The sequence below is a fragment of the Fukomys damarensis genome, unplaced genomic scaffold (genome assembly GCF_012274545.1).
Source record: "Fukomys damarensis isolate Sample0158 unplaced genomic scaffold, DMR_v1.0_HiC HiC_scaffold_30, whole genome shotgun sequence".
Classification (NCBI taxonomy): domain Eukaryota; kingdom Metazoa; phylum Chordata; class Mammalia; order Rodentia; family Bathyergidae; genus Fukomys; species Fukomys damarensis.
This window is the reverse complement of record NW_022900942.1, coordinates 50878453-50899926: the sequence shown is the minus strand read 5'-3', so window position 1 is coordinate 50899926 and position 21474 is coordinate 50878453. Positions and strand designations below refer to the sequence as shown.

General features: G+C 40.4%; 1 protein-coding gene across 3 annotated transcripts in view; it reads left to right on the top strand.

Moving 5' to 3' along the window:
* Positions 1–11430, top strand: part of Rnf125 (ring finger protein 125) — a 90509-nt gene extending 79079 nt beyond the window's left edge. For 2 of the 3 annotated variants that reach the window (XM_033757507.1, XM_010641478.2), the window contains 3 exons: positions 484–574; positions 6490–6597; positions 11236–11430. In XM_033757507.1, the coding sequence (XP_033613398.1) occupies positions 484–574; positions 6490–6597; positions 11236–11370 (334 nt within the window). In that variant the 3' untranslated portion in view covers positions 11371–11430. Of the gene's footprint in view, positions 1–483; positions 575–6489; positions 6598–9509; positions 10892–11235 lie in introns of those variants that run through there. The other variant, XM_010641479.3, reaches the window with a different exon arrangement.
* Positions 11431–21474: the final 10044 nt, after the last annotated feature.

The window sequence follows — 21474 nt, the reverse complement described above, 5'->3', positions numbered from 1 at the left end:
AAAACATCCCATTCAGATGTTACTTGAATTAGGAAAAGGAGGAAAAAAGAAAAAGATGAGGAGATCCAGGGACAGCTAGGTGCTGCGATCCTTAGATTTTCAGTTCCTAAGTGCTCAGATTGCACTTCTCTGCCAAACCAAATAAAGTGCTTCAGATGTACTATAGTTGTGGGCTGGGGCTGTAGCTCAGTGGCACTGTGCCTGCCTGGCAAGTGCAAGGTCCTGAGTTCAATTCCCAGTATGGGCGTGGGGTGGTTTACAGTAATTGTTTCTGTCTCTCTCTCTGAGGAAAGGTACTGAGATTTCTTCTGGGGAAATATTTAGGCACTTACCAGGACAAGAAAAATAAAATCAAATTTGGAGAGCTAGGATAAGAGAGTACATCCACCTGTATTGTAATTTTAAGAAAAGATTTTCAAGGAAGTAACTACTGTGTAGCTGCCAGTGATTTTAGGGATGTTTGTAACTTTGTGCACTTTCTAGGTGCGTCTGTCCATTTTGTCAGAGGGAATTGGATGAAGACAGTTTGCTGGATCACTGCGTCACTCATCACAGATCCGAAAGGAGACCTGTGGTAAGAATTTTTGTTTCTGTATCTTTCATTTATATTTTTATTTTTATTGGCACATGTCTGCGATGTAATGTTACTCTATTTGAATTTAAGATACACTCGAAAATCTACTTAATAGATTTCTTCTGATGTTAAAGATCAAAGCCAGGGCCTCACATGCTAGGCAGGTGCTGTACTGCTATGCAGCACCCTTGGCCCTACAGCATCAGATCCAGTCATTCTGACTCTGTTCGTACTCTTCTGACACAAGGCTCCGGATTAGGAAAATCAACCAATGAATAAGTAAGATTGAGCCCTCACCCTTTTCCTCTGCGCTGGGATCTGAAACAAGACCCTTCACACGAGCTACATCCCAGCCCTCCGTCTCTTTTCCTTTATTTTTCCTGATCTTTCTCTTTCTCTCTCTCTCTCTCTCTCTCTCTCTCTCTCTCTCTCACACACACACACACGAGGTCTCACTAAATTGCCCAGGCTAGGCTCAAGCTTCTTCTTCTTTTTTTTTGAGACAGGGTCTTTCTGTATAGTTCAGGCTGGACTCGAGTTCACTGCGTAGTCCAGGCTAGCCTCAAACTCCTGATGAGCCTCCTGCCTCAGCCTCCTGAGCCCAGAGCTGGGATCACAGGTGTGCGCCACCATCCCCAGCATGTGTTTTATATTCTTGATCATAGTCATCTGACTCGGGTGATATAGAATCTTAATATAATTTGGATTTGTACTTCCGTGATGATTAAAGATTTGAACATTTTTAAAATATACTTACTGGTCACTTGTACTTCCTTTAATAATTGTATGTTTAATTCATTGCCCATTTATCAATTGTGATGTCTGATTTTCTTGGTGCTACATTTGAGTTTCTTCACTCCTTTAGCTGTTTCCCTTGCTATGCAGAAACTTTTTGTTTTGTTTTGTTTTTTTGTTTTTTGAGATAGGGTCTCACTATGTAGTTGAGACGGACCTGGAACTCACTATGTAGCCCAGGCTGGTTTTGAACCCACAGCGATCCTCCTGCCTCAGTCTACCAAGTGCTGGGATTATAGGCGTGCTCCACTACACTGGCTAGAAACTTTATAAATTGAAGCCAGGAATAGTAGTGCACACCTATAATCTTAGCACTCTGGGAGGCTGAGGCAGGAGGATCAAAACTTTGATCCCAGCCTGATGAATTTGGGAATTTTGTGACTTAAAAAAAGGTCAAGGGTATAGTTCAATTCAAAGACCCTGGGTTCAATCCTTAGTGCTGCAGAATTTAAAAAGAAAGAAAAAAAATTTTTTAATTTAATTTATTGGTACATTCTAGGTAGACAGTACAGTTACATTCATTATTGGGATCTTGTACCTTTACATGCCAGGTCTTGGTTCTCATTTTTTCCCCTTGTCCCTGTCCTCCCTTCACCCTCCCCTCCCCTCCCCACCAAGAAAGAAAATTTTTAATTTGATGTGCTTCCATTTCTGATTGATTTTTTTTTTTTAATTTGTTTTTTTCCACTTGTTGATTCTTGCTATTAGTTTGTATGCTAGTAGAGTCCTATTCAGGAAATCTTTGTGCCTCTGGCTTCAAGTGTTTCCCTTCTACTTTCTTCTAGTGGTTTCAATGTTTCAGGTCTTGTATCTAGGGTCTGTGATCCATTTCAGAGTGATCTTTATGCAGGATAGGGATCCAGTTTTGATCTTTTATCAATAGATCTTGTAGATATCCAGTTTTCCCAGCACCACTTATTAAAGAGGTTTTTTTCCAACTTAGTTTTTGGCCCCTTTGCAAGAGTCAGATAGCTGCAGGTGTAGTAGTTTGTTTCTGTGTCCTCTATTCCACTGGTCTACGTGTCTGTTCTTGTGCCAGTTCCATGTCATTGAGTTTCTGTAGCTTTGTAATATAACACGGAATCGAAAACTTCCAGCATTGCTCTTGTAGCTCAGGATTGCTTTGGCTATTCTGAGCCTTTTTGAATTTCATATGAATTGTGGGTTTTTTTTTTTTCTAGTTCTGTGAGGAATGTTGTTGGTATTTCAATAGAGATTGTGTTAAATCTACAGATCACTTCAGCCAATCCATGAACAAGGCTGTCTTTCCATCTAGTGTCTCTCATTTCTTTCTTCGTTGTTCTATGAATTTCATCATAGAGGCCTCTCATTCCTTGCCAATCTAGACTGCTCTAAAGTTGTCCTACAGAACTCAGAGAAAAAGTCCCACGAGGATAAAGATCAAAAGCAATAGGAATGTTTTCACAATTCTCACAGATCGCAGAAGATTTATGAGCATAAATACAAAAGAAACTCCATGCTTTTGGTTGTGTACCAACAGTGGCTGTTTACCTAGCAAAAAATTGCAGAATTTCTTTCCCCACCTTTTTCACTCCCGATTTATTCATAATAGACATACAACAGCATTTCTATTGTACAGTGTACTTGGGCTGTTCATAAAATATAGTTAACAAAGATTTTCATATGCTCAAAAAATAAGAGTCGCCCTGGGAGATAAATGCAGCCTCCCACACAGGCGGTGACTGGCTTACTGTCATGTGTCTCACAGTGTTAACTCAAGCACTGCAAAGGCTTTGTTTCTAGGCATCTCAAGCTCTTTAACTTTCCTTCTGTATCTATTGTAGTCTACTTATGTTTCTCTTATCCAACAGGTAAAATACAGCTAGCTCTAAGCTTCAAGAATGGTCGTCAGGTCAGTAGGAAAGAAAAAGCTATCACTAGATATTTGAATACTGTCAGTGCTGTTCATCATTAAGCATTTCGTTAGCTTTTAAATGGTTGGCATACTTCTGGTCTGATAAAGATTCTCAGTAAAATAAGAACCCCAAAAGACTGTTTTTCTGTAGGGACTGGGCTTAACAAAGCTGTTCCTTACCACAACCTAGCTGCTCGATCGAGTTTCCCGTTCATTCCCCTTCTGTTTCATCTGTTTTTGTTTTTTGTTTGTTTCTGTTGTTCCCTAAAAGCAGTTACATTTTAGGGGTTCATCAGAGTCACCTGGAAGGCTTGCTTAGTCCCGAAGGCTGGACCCTCCCTCTAGAGGGTCTGATTTGAGAGTCAGGGATGGGACCAGATCACTTGCTTCCCCCTCCCCCCAGAGCTGGAGATTCAACCCAGGGCCTCTTGCAAGTCCGCTACTGGGGAGCTGTACCATCAGCCCCAAAGTGTGCATTTCTAACTAGATTTCAAGTGGTGCTGATGCCCTGGGTTTGAGGACCCCCACCCTGAGAATCTGTTGGTCTATTTGAAACTTTTAAGAACAAGCAAGCCAGAAGTAAGACTGTGCTGGTTTTCTTTTGTTTTATTCTTTGTGGACTTGCATTGAATAGTCTACATTCTGGAGACTTAGAGAATAAATACCCTCTCAAAGAATCATTCCCATCCGTGACAACTATGGTTTTGTTTTAATTCCCCTAATGCATCTTACGTCAGATCTGTCCCTTTTTCCTAGCAGGCAAATCTCTGGTCTTTGTTTTACTCATCTATAAATCAAAGGTGAAGAAAGCCAGCTTGATGTTGGTTATGTTTGGCAGTCAGTTTCATGACAGGAAGGAGCAATGGATGAAGATTCATGCTGTGGAAAGACACTTTGGAATCAGTAGGCTGAAGACCAGAAAATGTGAACTGCGGGGCTGAGGGAGGTACACTAAGGCACCTACAGGAGAGGGTGATGAGAATCTTCCTTAAACTGCCAGCCCCACACATTGGGTCAGGCAGACATCCTTGTCTGCTGTGCGTTGTTGTGCAGTGTGAACAGGCCGTAGGAGTTCACCAACAAGGACTTCTTTCTGGGCAGCACAAAAACGTGAGACTATCACTGTATTTGTTAAAGTAGAAGCTATGTAGTCATAATGGGGGCCGTGTTGGACAACACTCTCCCCCTCCCTTCCTTCCATGTAGCCCAGGCTAGCCTCAAGGCTATCCTCCTACCTCAGCCTCCCAAGTGTTGGGATTACAGGTAATGCTCCATGATGCCAGTCTACCTTTTACAAAGTTAAACATATTTTTACCATATGACCAAGCAATCAAACTCTTCCAATTCATCCTAGAGAAATGAAAACTTATATTTATGCTGCCATCCCTCCCTTCCTTCCATGTAGCCCAGGCTAGCCTCAAGGCTATCCTCCTACCTCAGCCTCCCAAGTGTTGGGATTACAGGTAATGCTCCATGATGCCAGTCTACCTTTTACAAAGTTAAACATATTTTTACCATATGACCAAGCAATCAAACTCTTCCAATTCATCCTAGAGAAATGAAAACTTATATTTATGCTGCCATCTGGACACAGATACTCATTAGTTTTATCTGTAGCAACCCCAACCCCATCCTGGAAACCACCCGAATGTGCTTCAGAAGGAAATGGGTAAACAGACTATGAGACCGCCTCACCATGGGCTACTGCTACTCAGTAACAGAAGCTGCTTCGTGGGTCTAAAGGTCACTGTGCTCTGTGGAAAAGCACAGATGGCTCCACAGAGGTTAGGGGTGGAGGAGGAGGTACAAGTGTGTTCCACGCTGGAGTCCTGTGTAGTGGGGAACAGATCTGTGTCTTGATTTTGCTGGGGTTTTTCACATCTCTACAGGTGAATGTTTTATAAAATTTCATAAAGCCACATAAAATACACCCAGAGGCCAAAAATGAGTGTCTGTAAAGGTTGGTGAATTGTAATGTCTGGAGCCTAGTTAACTGCCAGTTTCCGGGTTCCGACAACACGGTGTAGTTAACCTCATACATTACCATTTGAGGAAACCAAGTGATGGCGACACAGGGCCTTTCTGCGTTGTTTTTATAAGTTCTTTTTGAGTTTATAAATGTCTCAAAATGAAATTTTTTTTTCTTTTACTGGGAATTGAGCCCAGGACCTTCACACTAAGAGTCATCCTGAGACCTTTTTTAATTACTTTATTTTGAGACAGAATCTCACTAATTCTCTGAGATGCCGAGTCTGGGCTTGAGCTTGTAAGTCCTCCTCGCTCAGGCTTTCTCTGTCTTTTCTGAGACAGGATTTCTCTATGTAGTTCAGGAAAGCCATGAACTGGTGGTGATCCTCCTGCCTCAGCCTTCCAAGAGCTGGGATTATTCACTTGGGCTCAAGGAATCTCCATTTCTGGTCATTTATCCTAAGAAAATAATCCCCCCAAAAAGTAAATATTAAAGAAAATGTCATTTACAGGCTGGGGATTTAGCTCAGTGGCACCATGGCTGCCTCTACAAGCACAAGGTCCTGACTTCAATCCCTGGTACCAAAAAAAAAAGAAAGATGTAGCCCAGTGTGAAGGCCCTGAGTTGGATCTCCAGTACCAGAAAAAGAAACAAATAAACTTCCTTTGGGCCGGGGATTTAGCTCAGCAGTTCAGTGGCCTGTCTTGCAAGCGCAAAAAAAAAAAAAAAACAAGAAAGATCATTTGCACTAACAAAATATATGAGTACAAAAGTCTTAAATATTTCGAGACAGAAAACTAGTTCAGTAAGTTATTATACATCTATCAACTGTAATATTGTTAAAATATGTACACGTGAAACAGTTATACGTTCAAATAGAAAAGAAATGCATAAAAAATAACTGCAAGTTTATTTAACATTGTTTTTATAGTAGCTGTGCAAATTTTACAGCACAGTATTAAGATGGCAAATGGATCTAGACAAGTTAAAATTCATTTTGTATTTCTGGGATTAAACTTAGGGCTTCCCACACACTAGATAAATGCTCTACTACTGAGCTACATCTCCAGCTCCTCTTTATTTTTATTCTTTAAGTTTTGAGACAGATTCTTGCTGAGTTGCCTCGGCCTACCTAAAATTTGCAAGTAGCTGGTATTACAGGTGGGAACCGTTAGATCCAGCTAAAATTCACATTGAATGACTGCGTTCTTAAATATTCTATGTTAATAATTCTTTTAGATCCCTTCTTGAACTCTTGCTCTTATTTCTTCCCAGTTCTGTCCACTTTGCCGTTTTATACCAAACGAGAATCCAGGCAGCTTCAATGGCAGTTTAATCAGACATTTGCAAGTTAGCCATACTTTGTTTTACGATGACTTCATAGTAAGTATATCGTTTTCCTTTTACATTGTTTTTGTGCTGCTGTGTTAAGCTTACTTTTTTAATCCAAGTGGATAAAATTATAGAGGAAAACTGTGTATATTGCTGAAGTGCTAAATATTAGCATTACATAGGAAATCATGAAAATATAGTGTCTTATAAATTTGACTATTGATGCTAAAGTAATTTTTTGCTTTGGATGAAATTATTTTTCTGGGGCAGGGATTTGGCTCAGTGATTCCGCTGCCTGCCTTGCAAGCACAAGGACTTGAGTTTGATCTCTGGTACCACACACAAACAGAAACAAAAACAAAAACAAATTATTTTCCTTATGATTTATATAATCAGGTATTATTATATAAATGGCCAGACTTAGCCTTTAAGTTGTTTAAATTTTTATTCTAGTTCCTCCCTTCTGAGTTACAGTTTTAATGACATTGTGAATTTTTATAGCAGAGATGAAATCACATCAGTAATGAACCTGCTCAGACCTCCGCGTCCGGTTGCTTTCATACACAATTGTAGAGAGTACATTGAACCTCACCTTGGTCTTGGGACCTCGCCTGAATATCCCACTCATAGCGATTCTTGTTTTAACAAGATGGATGAAAATTATGTCATACAAATAGAATTTTTTTGTGTGTGTTTTGTTTTTCATTTCATTTTGCTTTTTTTTTTTTGCATTTTTTGAGACAGGGTCTCGTTATTAGTTCAGGCTGGGCTTGAACTCACTATGTAGCCCAGGCTGGCCTCAAACTCACAGCGATCCTCCTGCCTCAGCCTCCCATGTGTTGGGATTGCAGGTGTATATTTTAGTTTTTTTTTTTTTTTTTTTTTGGTAACGGGGATCAAACTCGGGATCTTGTGCTTGCGAGTCAGGAGGCAGCAGAACCACTGCGCTAAATCCCTGGCCCTATAAATAGTTTTAAAACTTGTTCTTATATATAATGATACATAAGTGCTTATATATGCTTAAGCTTATACAGGTGCATATATATATATTATATTTTTCATTATGAGAAATGATATTTGTAAGTAAACAAAAAGTTAACATAGCCTTTGCTCTACTTTGGTGCATATGTTGCCATTCAGGGATATGGCATTGTCCCATAAGTACCTTTCAACAAAAGATTATTGCCTGTTACAGGGAGAAAATCACTTCTAGCCATGTTCTCAAATAATTTTTGCTGATTCTGACTGTTTTCTTGTGCACTTTTAAGATGATGTTGTTGAAGATTAGCATTTAAAAATTTTCTCCCCCTTCCCTATTTTTTTTGAGACAAGGTCTCACTCCTTAGTCCAGGCTGGCCTTGAACTCCCTATGTAGCTCAGGCTGTCCTCACACTGGCAGTTCTCCTGCCTCAGCCTCTCAAGGGCTTGAATTGCAGGCCTACACCACATGCCCAGATGTTCTCCATTTCTGAGCTGTCCCTTGTGATTACCCAGCTTGGACCCAAGGAGCTTGGGTGCTGACCTGGATTTAAGTAGTAGCTCTGTCCCAGCCCTGCGGGTTTATGGAAGGCATTTAACCTCCGAACTTCAGTTTATTCATTTGTGAAATGGGGAGAGTAAAAACACCTACTCCCAAAAGCTCTTGTGAGGATTAAACTAGAGAGTGCTTAGAAAACGATTTATTTGCACAGTTCAGGCATATGTGATAGGCAAGATTAACTCGATGCCTGTTCTAGGGAATTGTGTTCAGGCTGTTCTCCAGGTCTTCCAGAGTATGACCCAGAATCGGAGAAAGCCAATTTGTTGAGAGTACTTTATAGCCATTCAAAACCATATTTTTGAGTATGGAAGTGAACTTGAAGTGTAGTGGTCTTCGTTTTGATTTTTTTTTTTTGGCCTAAGCTACCATGTACCAAGTTAGTACATTTTTTTCTGGAGAGTAACTTCTGGAGGTGAATACTGTATTTTCATCTTCATTTAACTGTGAAATAGCTGAAGCTCCAAGTCTTAAGTGCTTAAAAAGAACAAGCCAGTGTTAAAATCCAGACCCTGTGCTTTATGGCTTTCTTTCAATTTCATTTATTTCCTTGTTTTAGGATGGATTTCCAGTAGAGATTTCACTTTTTGTCATATGTTTATTGTGGAAAAGGAGAGCGATTGCAGAGGATAGGGCTCCTAACTTTTGTTTTACATAGGGATGTGCTAATATAAAGTATTGAATTCCATTTGGACACATAGGCAGGCAAGGGGAGAATCCTGTTTGCAATTTTTTTTTTGTACCTGGGATCAAACTCAGGACCTTGCGATTGCGAGGCAGGTGGCAGAACCACTGAGCTAAATCCCTGGCTTTACAGATAGATATTTAATGGCATTGCTGACGTGGTGAATCCTAGGAGATGTGTGCTTTGCGTTTTGCTTTGATTTTGAGGTGCTGGTGATCAAACCCAGGGTCCTGCACATGCTAGACAATGCCATACCACTGAGCTACCGCCCAGACAACTAGGGAATGTCTGAACATTACCCATGCAATGTGTTCGTGTGAAATTTAGCACTCTCACCAGGATTTGGAATACTGGCCAGGGATATAGCTCAGCAGTACAGTGCCTGTCTGGCCAGTGCAAGGCCCTGAATTCAATTCCTGGTACCAAAAAAAAAAAAAAAAAAAAAGTAACAAATTCTGGAATGTTGAATAAAAACTGCTAATTGGGTCAGATAAGAACTTTATATTGCAAACCAAGACTATTTTAGTATGGTAGTAACTAGTTCATTCGTAGGGTGTAAAGTGAAATAGAATACGTACTGGCCTCAAAGCAAAAGTCCCAAGGATTTGTGGAATCTTCAACAGGTCATTTAACTCAGGGCTTTAATTTCCTGCAAAATGGGGGTGTTACATTGACCCTCATCCTGCAATTGCTGAAACACAATTGATTCTGTACATTTCTGATTATTTTTTTTTATTGTAGGATTTTAATATAATTGAGGAAGCTCTTATCCGAAGAGCCTTAGACCAGTCGCTTCTTGAATATGTGAATCATTCGAACACCACATAATTTTACAAATAGAAAAGGGAAGTGGAGCATTCAATTGTGCCATTTCAGATGCTGCTTGAACAGTTGGAGGAAAATTGTCAATGTTTGATGGGGGAAATGTACAACCCAGTTATAAGTCTGTCCATGCTTATTGTTGTATTGCATTAGAAAACTGCTTTCATTTTGATGGTTTCCTTCTGGCTTGTGTTTCTGAGCTTCTTAGACGTTTAACGAGAAACAGACTCCATCGGTCATCATTACATAGGAGAAACACAGGCTGAGTAGGAAGGTGGAGAAGCTCTATGTGCAAATCGGGTGACATTAGGTGTAATGCTTCATATTAATGTCTGCCACCACGGGGTGGGCGAGATAACTAATCTTTGTTCTGTGTAAGTAGACGGAGAGAGAAACAGCGTGCCGATAGTCAAGGAAAGATGAAACTTCTTTCAATGCTCTTGTTCCAATCTCTAACAGAATAACAGGAATAATTTTGTATGGGAATAGGACAGGACAATTCTGAAGTTAACAAAGATCACTTAACCAAATCATATTACGTAAAACTGTAACAATAAATTTTGTGTTAGCAATGTGTACTTAATGCTTTGACTTTTTATATTCGTGCATAGGAACGTAATATTTTTCAAATATTTGTAGCTTGTTATTTAGAAATATTTCCATAATATAGATAATTTCTTTAGAACCATCCGTTGATATTTACGGAAACATTTACGTCCATACTTCTTAGTGGAATCTCCAAGGGCTCTGTTTTTAATTTCAACCTTTTAAAAATTATGAACTAAAATACAAAACTAAAGATTAGACATAAAATTGATAACCTTATGTATTATTAAAAGAAACAATCTTTTAGAACTCTGCCAGCTACCCCATTTGTGCTTTTGTGTTGTGTCAACAACTACAAGCCCACAAAAGTAACCACTACACCAATTTCAGCAGCAATCACAGACCCTTGCCCTGAGCCATAATCTCCATTTTAGACATGGGTTTTAAACTTGCTTTTCTCAGCTGCTGACAGATAATAACAGATTATTTCGTATTTCACAATCTCTCTTCCTCAATTTGGATGGATCATACAATAAAGCAAAACTTGCCGGGAAAGAGAAGTAACGATTGAACTAAAAATCTGGCCACTGAAAAATAGGAGAAAATATTGTTGAATATTAGTACCTACTATGCAGACAATAAATCTTGGTTCATTTAGAGCAATAAAAAATGCATCTTTAGGCTGAGGATTTAGCTTAGTGGCACAGTGCCTGCCTGGCAAGCGCTAGGTCCTGAGTTTGATTCCAGGTACGCCCCCCGCCCCCGAAAAAGGCATTTTTTTTTTTTTTTACATTTGTAAAACCTGAAAAATTAAATCTTAAATTTCAAACTTTAAAAAAGTATATTTTAACTGAAGCTTGGGTCATCTACCATGCGTAACCACAGTATAACAGTTCTGAATCTTGTCCCTGAATTCCTCTTATGATAATTTTGCCATCTAAAGGAAAAGTTAGGTGCTGGCCACCTGGATTATTTTGAGTTCTGAATTATTTTTAGTTCTAGAGGGGTGAAATGTAGATATTCATTGTTTCACTTTGGGTTGGGTTTTGGGTTTTTTTGTTTGTTTGGTTTTTTTTTTTTTGCTTTGTTTTTGAGGCAGGATCTCACTATGAAGCCCAGGCTGGCCTTGAATTTGCAGCGATCCTCCTGTCTGAGCCTCCTGAGTTGCTGGGATTATAAGGTATGTGCCACTTATGCCTGGCTTCAAATATTCATTGTTTCATTGTGCCTTTAGCTTTTTTAAAAAAAGATATTAATCACCAGGGATTTAGCTCAGTGGTTCCGCCACCTGCCTTGTAAGCACAAGGACCTGAGTTCAATCCCAGGTGTCAAATAAAAAAAAAAAAAAAAAGATATTGATCATTGTTTTAAAAAAATGATTATTTTACAAAAATGAAAATTATTATTTGAAATCAGAAAAGAACTTTCACTCACTCACTCCTTTTTTTGATGCAAGGAATCAAACTGAGGGCCTCATGCTGTGCCGCTGAGTTACATCCTGGCCCTCACTTTCTTTCTTTCTTTCTTTTTTTTTTTTTTGGCACTGGGGATTGAACTCAGGAACTTGTGCTTGCAAAGCAGGTGGCGGTACCATTGAGCTAAACCCCCGGCCTACCTCACTTCCTTTATAGTACATCAGGGTACAACTTTTTCAAGGCCTCTTAAGGAAAAAAACTATTTCACGTATTCTTCTAAAGTTAAATTCTCTGTTTTGTTTTTTTTTCTTTTGAGACAGGGTCTCACTACATAGTTGAGACTGACCTGGAACTCACTATGTAGCCCAGGCTGGTCTCGAACTCACAGCGATCCTCCTGCCTCAGCCTCCCAAGAGCTGGGATTACAGGTGTGCGCCACTACACCTGGCCTAAAGTTAAGTCCTCCTAGCTCTGCAAAACCTGTGGAGGTTTCTCTTTCATATATTTTTGCACCCACATTTCTAAAGTGTAGGTGTAAAGATTGGGTTGATTGTGAATCTGTGGTGAAGATAGGTAGGTCTCTGAAGCTCTCTTATCTCCAATGATGTTATTTCATCACTGTTACTGGGTTCTAGTGTCTTTCATCTTGAAGTGAGCTTACTCCAGTTTTTTTTTTGTTTTTTTTTGGTACCAGGGATTGAACTTGGGTCCTTGAGCTTGCGAGGCAGGAGGCAGAACCACTGGGCTAACTCCCCCAGCTTACGCCAGTTTTTAAATGTTTATCATATTGTAATTTGTATCCTCAGACACTGAAGGTATTTTAGAAGTACTAAGCGATTCTTTTATTATTCAATGGTAAAAATATGTATAATCAGAATTTAAAATGTACAATTCCAATTGTATTGGAATGATAGAATTCCAATGTATTATTATGGAAAATAAAGAATGGCAGGACCATTGCATTCATTAAAATATCTACTAGGTTCATTCTTAAATATTGATCTTGATTGTTTTTTATACAAGCTTAATATTCTATTTTTTGGTAGTGTTGGGGATGGAAACCAGGCTCTCATACAAGTGCTGACCCTTCCCTGCCCTCCAATATGTGTTTTAGATTGTTATCATTCCGTAGCATGTAGCAGTAAAATCTGCATTCTCAACTGGAGGTAATTTGCATCACAGAGGACACTGGCAATGCCAAGAGACAGATTTGGTTGTCATAACTGGGCCAGGTGTGTCATTGGCCCGGAAGCTGGGTGGTTAGAGGCCAGGGGTGTTGCTCAACCTTCTACAGCACACAAGATACCCCTCACAACAGTTATCCTTCACAAATATCACTCATGCCAGGGTTTACAAGCTCTGAGATGACCAAGGTGATGCTGAGGATCCTAGAATCATGATTTTTTTAAAATAGAATAACATTTTCCAAAACAGCTTCATTTAATTAATAGAAATAGTTGCTTAAACAATATGAGGGCTAAAAGCCAATATATACCTCTGAAACTAGTTTTAGAGCTGGAAAATCCCACTCACTGCCAGAAAATAATATTTTTTTTTAGAAGGTAAGATGCAAATACTAAAACATCCTAAGGTTTGAGTGGCTACCTAGCATGTGTACTTGTATGTCTAGAACATAGGGGCCCAGGGATTTAGCTCAGTAGCACCACACCTGCCTGGCAGTCACAAGGTCCTGAGATCGATACCTGGTACCAAAAAAAAAAAAAAAAAAAAAAAAAAAAAAAAAAGAATATATGAAAGTTTAAGATTCTTTGAGAGAAGTACAAGCTAGGATGGGGGTGTTATTGACATAACTTCTGATAACTCAATTCGCTGTGACTTCCTAAAAGCTAAAGAACTCAGGATCACTTGAAGACCCACCTTTATTGCTTAAATTGTTATTACTGAAATATCTAAGGCAAGGGCCGGGAGATTTAGCTCAGTGGTTCCACCGCCTGCCTCACAAGCGCAAGGACCCAGGTACCCAAAAAACAAAACAAAAACAAATATCTAAGACAAAAAGAATCACAGGAACAACATTGTCTAAGATCTTTGAGGCTAAGAAATATTTATGTTTTAAAATTATTACTGGGAAATCATCTAATATTTTAATCCTGCAGATTTCAGGGACCACACATGAGTCTTAAAGCTAATCATTGCCCCTACTTAGCCCTATACAAGGCCTAATGAAAGAGAACCAAAGGGAGCTAGGTGTGGTGGTGCACGCCTGTAATCCCAGCACTTGGGAGGCCGAGGCAGGAGGATCGCTGTGAGTTTGAGGCCAGCCTGGGCTACATAGTGAGTTTAAGACCAACCTGAACTAAGAGCAATAAAAAAAAAAAAAAAAAAAAAAAAAAAAAAAAAAAAAGAAGAAGAAGAAAGTAAACGAAAGGAAGACATATTGGTGGAGACAGGTGACATTGTGCCGTGATTACACAGAACCCCCAAGTTTTACCATGCAACCCCTAAAGGCTACTATAGGCTCTGTCCACTCTCCAGGGCAGCGCTGCTCCAGCCTTAGAATTGCAGGGAACTTTATCTCCTGGTCGTTTGCCTACCACATGCGCTCCCTCTGTCTCCCCACAGCATGCTGGAGAGAGGCTGCACAGGTCATTTCTGCTCAAGGCCCACAGCCACAGGCCGTGTCAGGGTGTGAGCAGGCTGTGGTCTGCGCGCGTATTGGGATAGAACAGTGACACAGGGACGCCGCCCTCTGTGGAGATCCATGCCAGGAGGAGTTACAGAGCAGCCATCACTTTATTTGTTCGTAAATTTTATGTTAGGAACTTTGAAGCAAACAAATGAAAAAAATCCTGTGCCATGGTGTATATATAGTTCTGTGACACCCAGTTTGGAAAATTATAATTGTCAGTGAAACTTAGGAAGGAAAAAATGTCTCATGGGCAAAGCTCTCAAGGTTTCAAAAAATAAAGCATTTAAATATAGAGACTGAGCCGTGCTACCCCCTGTTGCTGTTTTTTTTTTTTAACCTGCTGCTCTTTCTTCAGATTGCTGATAAAGCTTAAAACATGTAAGCATGTTTGCTTTTTCTCTCCTTGCATTTACAGTGTTTGAACCCTATTTTAGATATTTATTGGTCACCTTGGTTTTAACTTAATTACCTCTTTCAGACCCTATCCCCAAATCAAATCACTTTCTAACTTACTGGGATTTAGGGCTTCTGTACATGAATGGGGGTGTGGGAGAGAGTTATTGAGCCTATAACATCTGTTTTTTAAGATTTATTTGGTGCTGGGGATTGAACCTAGAGCCTCACATGGTATGCAAAACTCTACCACTGCACTACATAGGGTCTTGCTATGCTGCCCAACACTGGGCTAAAGAGATTCTCCTGATTCAGCCTCCCAAATTGCTAGGACTATATATGTACACCACTGTATCCAGCTAAAATTCTTAATATTAACTTTCTGTGTTCAAATAACTCCATGGATTCTCTTTTCTGATTAGATCCAGAAGGATAAATCCACTTGTGTTGATTTTTCATGAGTATCTTCAATAAAATGCAAGAAGAACTTGGGAGTGGTTGCACACACCTATAGTCTCAGCATTCTGGGAGGCTGAGACAGGACGACCACAAGTTTGAGCCCAGGCTGGACAAGTCAGTGAGACCCTATGTCCAGTAAAAAATAAAAAGGCCTAGGGATATAGCTCAGTGCACAAGACCTAGGTTCAATCTTCAGTACTGCAAAAAACAGACAAACAGTCAAACAAACACATGATAGCTTTTGCTTTCACTGTTTTACCAGAACTACACTTGTTATAGTTGTCCTGGCTTTGAGGACAGGACAGCACATCCCAGAGGATATCAATAAATGTGTCAATTAAGGGAAAGATAAAAAGGACGAGGGAGGGAAAAAAGAAAGAGATTTTTTGGTTTCAACTTTACATCTTTCTTTCAAAGATTTAAAAGAAAACAACATCAAAGAAAAATTTGGCCAGGGAAAATGGCACAAGCTTGTAATTCCAACTACTCCGGAAGTTGAGGAAGAATCACAATTTTGAGGTCAGCCCGGGTAACCTAGTGAGACCCTGTCTCAAAATAAAGTTAAACCAAGGGCTGGGGGTGTAGGTTAGAGCTCCCCTGGCTGTAGTATCCAGTGGAGAAGGGTGAAGCGGGTGAAGAGAGGCCAGGGGTATGGGGAGGAAATGAGAACCAAGACCTAGCATGTAGGGGTTCACGATCCCAATGATAAATGTAACTATTGTTGGCTTCAAATGTACCAATAAACTTAATGGGGAAAACGTATGCAGGGGAGAGGAAGGAGCAGGAAGGAAAAGAATAGTTGTAAGGTAACTTGTTGACCAGGCCACCATTGGTTGTTCTATGGTTCTGCCTCTTCAGAGGGCATGGATTATGCAAACAGTGTTAGGTTTTCTCTCTTTCTGTCGGACAAGGGAGAAAGTGACTGTCCCTGCCCCACACACCTTCCAAGCTAAGACGCTTAATAGAACACTGGAGTGACTAGAACACTGGAGTCTCATTCCCACATCCGTGGGTGACAGAATGACTAAGAGGGCTAGGTCTGTATCTACTTCATACCCCTCTTTTCTAATCAGTTGTACCATAGAGGATGGGTTTCACTGGGTAAAAGGGCCGCTGATGGAATAGTAGATAAATAGATGACTAAAATGAAAATGAATGGCAAATATCTGGGGGTAAAGCTAGCAGGCAGAGTGTGGTCTTAGCATGCAGAGACCCTGGGCTCCATCTCCAGTACAATAAGTAATTAAGAAAGCAAATAAGAAATGAAATCATGCTGCGGATTTAGCTCAGTGGTTCCGCCACCTGCCTTGCAAGTGCAAGGTCCCAAGTTTGATCCCTGGTAAAAAAAAAAAAAAAAAAAAAAAATTAATGGCACAAAAATTCATATTTATGAAAGAATTGAAATTTAACCCCCCCAAAAGAAATTGAACTGCCCCAAACGAGTAGACTAAAAAATGTAATGTATTTAATCTCCCTTTTGAATTTTCATTGGTTCTAATTTACAAAGGTGTGAGGGAAGAACTTAAACTTGCTGTGGAAAATAACTCAGTTTCTTCTCTTTTGGGAAGAGAAACCACTTTTTCAGTTTTTCTCACTCATTTGTCTCCTATCATTCTGAAGTATTGATTTGGCTAGGAAAACAGGACAAGGAAAAATGAGGCAAGCAGAGTTCACAATAGGTAGCTCCCTAGAGGATATCTCAATGCAGGAAACTAATCACAAAGATGTTGGAGGAGCTGAAAGACCAAGTCAGGCCGTGAGGCAAACACACCAGGCCCCTGCAAAGAGGCAGGACCTGCCCAGCCGGAAGCCGGCATGGAGGGAAAGGCACCTTACACAGCCAGCGCCATGGAAGAAGTGGCGTCACTGCCAGCGGCTGGGCAGAAGAAACACCTTGGCTCCTTCCTTCCTCTGGGTCTCTCATCAGTGCTTTCCCTGAGCTGAACATAGCATGAAGCCAGTTGGCAAGGGAGCTGGGAAACAGCTTTCATGTAAGGGTCAGTTCCAGCAACACAGAACAGGGAAAGGGTGGGGAAATGAATCGGTGGTCAATGAGTGAACACCAACCAATAACAAAAGAACCAACTGCAAACCAAGAGGTTCATTACTTTAACAGAGAGGAGGTGAGGCTGATGGGAGCTGAATAGCTTAACTACAGGGACCCCTAAATTTTCCATCACTGAGCTCTGCCATCTTTGCCCAGAAGTTTACCCTTTGGCTTGTCTTTCTCATAGTTTTGTAGTGCTTGCAGCATTTCTAGGCAGCATTTTACAGCCAGAAAAATATCTGGATATGGGCCTAGGATTGTTTGTTCCCATTGTCTGGTTATTTTTTGTTTGCATTTTTGTAGAGTTGGGGATTGAACCCAGAGCCTCATGCGTACTAGCCATGCACTCTGGGTTCCAGCCCCAGCCTATTTGTCTGTTTTTTGATCAGCAAAGGGAAGCATTTACTGAAGCCTCTCAGAACAATTCCTCTCACATTGTCTTGACCGTAATTGAGTTATATGCTTATTCCTAAATTACTCAAGGGAAAGGGTCCCATCCAGATGGGTTCAGGTCAATGATTTTTCCTCTTGCCCTGAGAATGCTTGTTGCGTCCTGAGCATATGGCTGGGAGAAAGAAGACAACTGTTAGAGTGGATTTTTGTTTTGTTTTGTTTTGAGACAAGGTCTCACTATGTAGTTGAGACTGACCTGGAACTGACTTTGTAGCCCAGGCTGGTCTCGAACTCACAGTGATCCTTCTGCCTCCGCTTCCCTAAGTGCTGGGATTACAGGCGTGCACTACCGCCTGGCACAAAGGGGGTTGTTTTTTTTTTGAGACAGGGTCCCACTAAGTAGTCTAGGCTGGCCCTGAGCTCACTATATAGCCCAGGCTGACCTCAAAGTTGTGATCTTTCTCAACCTCCAAAGTGCTAGTAACATTCCCAGCTAAGGCTGGGTTTTATAAATGCTCATTGAAAGGAAGATGATATCAGCTATAGTTTCTTTTTACTTTCTTTTTTAAAATGTTTTTTATTTTAATGAGTACACACAGTCTAAGAAGAAAGAACATTGAGAGAAGGGTTTTTACATTTTTTTTTTTTTGAGACAGAGTCTTACTGTGTAGTTGAGACTGACGTGGAACTCACTGTGTAGCCCAGGCTGGTCTCGAACTCACAGCGATCCTGCTGCCTCAGCCTCCCCAGTGCTGGGATTACAGGTGTGTGCCACCACGCCCGGCGGTATAAGATTTTAAAAAGGATTTGCAATGTGGTTTGTTTTAATCTATTACAAATGTATAAAAGATCCTCCATAAAAAAGGCAGCAGAAATCTTGAGAAATACACCTTTGGTTTGCCTCAGGAAAATCACAAGTATTGCATTGTAAAATTTATAAAATTGATGTTTATAAAATTGATTGTAATGTTATAATATCAGTTTGCAAAGTTTAGTAACTAATAGATGTGGAAGGGGTTGGAGAAGTGGATGTACACATGTAGAACTGTAAAACCTATTTGATTAATGTTGCATGTAGACTAGAAATCTATGCAAACCAAGATTCATATTTCTTAAAACTAAAATAATTATCAATTACTCATTTTATCTGCTGTGGCCAACAAGAGCCCTTAGCACACTTAGCTTTTTAAGTTTTTCTGGACTGTGAAAAGAAGAAAATCAAGTTTCTTCCCCAAACTTTTCAATCCAGACATTCCCCATTTAACCACAGAGTTTGGTTCCTTCTGCTAGAGTCAACTAGGTCCTTAACTGAGTTGGTAGCTAAATGAGGAATTGTATAGAGAATGTAAGTTACAGTATGTATTCAGAATGAAAAAAAGGTCAAAGGAAACTCCAGCTTGATGACTTTGGTTTATTTGCGTAGCTCTTACATGTGGTACTATGATGTATAACAGAACACAAAACTACAGTACTGTATTGTACAATACAATCAGCAAAAACCACACTACTGTGTAAACAAGCTGTACTATACCCCCCCCAAAAAAGACTTTGAGGCTAGGTGAACAAGATAAACAGAATTGAATTAAAAAAAAAAAAAAGTCGGTAAGTCCAAGCAGCAGGTTGTAGTACAAACAGTGCACATCATCATAAGCCTGAACAGTTGTCAAACAGGTAGGTCATTACATGGGGAATATCTGAATACTATAGACAAGGTGTTCTCTTTATTGTTAACATTCATGGGGTTGATATAGGAGAAATATAACTCCCAACCTGCTAGATGTCAAATGTGCCAAGTTTGTGTCCCCTGAAATCAAAGAATGAATTCCAAAGGACAGAGGAGATGAAGAATACGAAAGGTTTATTGGGAATAGGAATAGCTCCTGAGACCAGAGGGGTCCCAAGTGGGTTGCTGCCAAGCTCATTTCTCTGAGAATGTATTATAGGGCAAAATCATGAGGTGGGTACAACATGGGTGAAACTATAATCAACCAGTAAGATTACAAGTATTGCCAGGCATGGTGGCGCACGCCTGTAATCCCAGCCCTTGGGAGGCTGAGGCAGGAGAATCACTGTGAGCCTGGGCTACACAGGGAGTTCCAGTTCAGTCTCAACTACATAGTGAGACCCTGTCTCAAAAAAAAAAAGGTATAGTCATATAGCTAATATTGATCCAATACAGCAGCAAGGGATATGGATGACATCATTAATCTTGGCTTATCTATGACTTCTGAAACAAACATTTTGGGGAAGGGATGAGCCCAGGTATTTGGGTCACCCATCCAGGTGTCTGATGCATATCTGGTTTTAAAGGACTGGGTAGTACCAATTACAATATGATCTCAAATTTCCATTCATTCCTTACGAAGGAATTCCTGGCCACTGTGATATATATTTTTTTTTTTTTTATTGAGTTTATTGGTACATTTAGGGATACAGTACAGTTACATTCATTGTTGGGATCATGTACCTTTACATGGCAAGTCTTGATTCTCATTTTTTTCCCCTTACCTCTGCCCTCCCTTCACCCCCTCCTCCCCTCCCCATCTACAAACACTTTATTTTCATCTTTTCATTCTCTCACATTTTTTTCTTTTCCCTTTTTGTTCTTCCCCTACGTATCACACCTTCCCTACACCTTTAGCTCCTTTCCTCCCATTTCTAAATGTCAGTAATCTTGGCCACTGTGATTTTAACCTCAAGGCCTAGCCCTTCTTCAGATGTGCCTCCAGCCACAGTTCTGATGTCTCCACCTTTCACTGATTTCCTTGGGAGCCCAGTCCCTTTCTGACTATATATTAGTTTTATCTAATTTAGCTGCCTATACTAGGGTGTCATGCAATGAGATCAGCTTGGGTTTGAATTTGTACCAGCACCTGTATACAAATAGTTCCCAGTTAATAAGCACAAATTTAATGACTGTGAAAAGTAAAATGGCCCTTCTTGGAAGACTAAATCAAAACACCCAGCCCTAGTGATAAGAAACCTCATCCAAACCATGCAGCCCTGGATGGGTATATTTTTGTCTTCCCTTCTCTTTGCTTCCTGGCTGCCTCAGACTGAGCAATTTTCCCCACCATGCCCTTCCACTAGGCCATTCCACCTTGGTTCCAGCCAACAATGGGCCCACTCGCCTGAAACCAAGAGCAAAGACCAATCTCTCCTCCTTTGTGTTGTAAGTGTTGGATTTTGTCCCAGGGATGGGAAAGTGACTAATACAATATCACCCTTCAGCATTCACTACTGACCAGTCAGGACAGTCAGGCTGAAGCTCGGATGAAGTCCTGAGTTTGATCCCCAGCACTGAAAAAGCATTAAAAACAAAAAACAAACAAAAAAAAATCCAGAACAGAGGGGGCTAAAAAGAACCACAAGAGCTGTACTAATGCAGACCAGTTGAGTGTCAGTACCAGTTTTAAAAGTCAAACCTGAGTCTCCCTCCCACTGCATTCTCCAGCTCCCCAGGTCACTTCGTCCAAGCCAGTGTCTTCCACCAGCACAACAGGTTTCTGAAGCTTTGTAACAAGACAAAGCTAGATTTTTGTCAATAAAGAGATTAGTTTTCTAAATATTTTATCTTCCTTTTAAATATATTAATTACGTGTCCTAGTCGACTTCAGTGAAAAATTTCTGTACAAGAATGCCCAGTCATCAGTAAATGGAAAGGGGAAAAGTGTATTCCTTATAGTTCAACTGACTCTGGGACTGGAGAGAACACTGGTGCTTCATTTCTGGAGGGGAAAGGAGTACTGGGTTGGCGCGCATGCTGAGGGCAGGAAAGCTGGAACCGCATGGCATTGTAGGCTGTTAAGAACCAACCCGGGGCCAGCATTTAATGTGAATTTGGTGATATGGAATGTTTCAGTCCAAGTGATCTCTCTTGCAATGTGATGGAGGAAAAGCCCTGAGCAATGTTAGGGACAGTACCTGTGTCAGGAGCCTGGGGCCAGGTAAGAGACCTATCGTGTTGATGGTCATGGGACT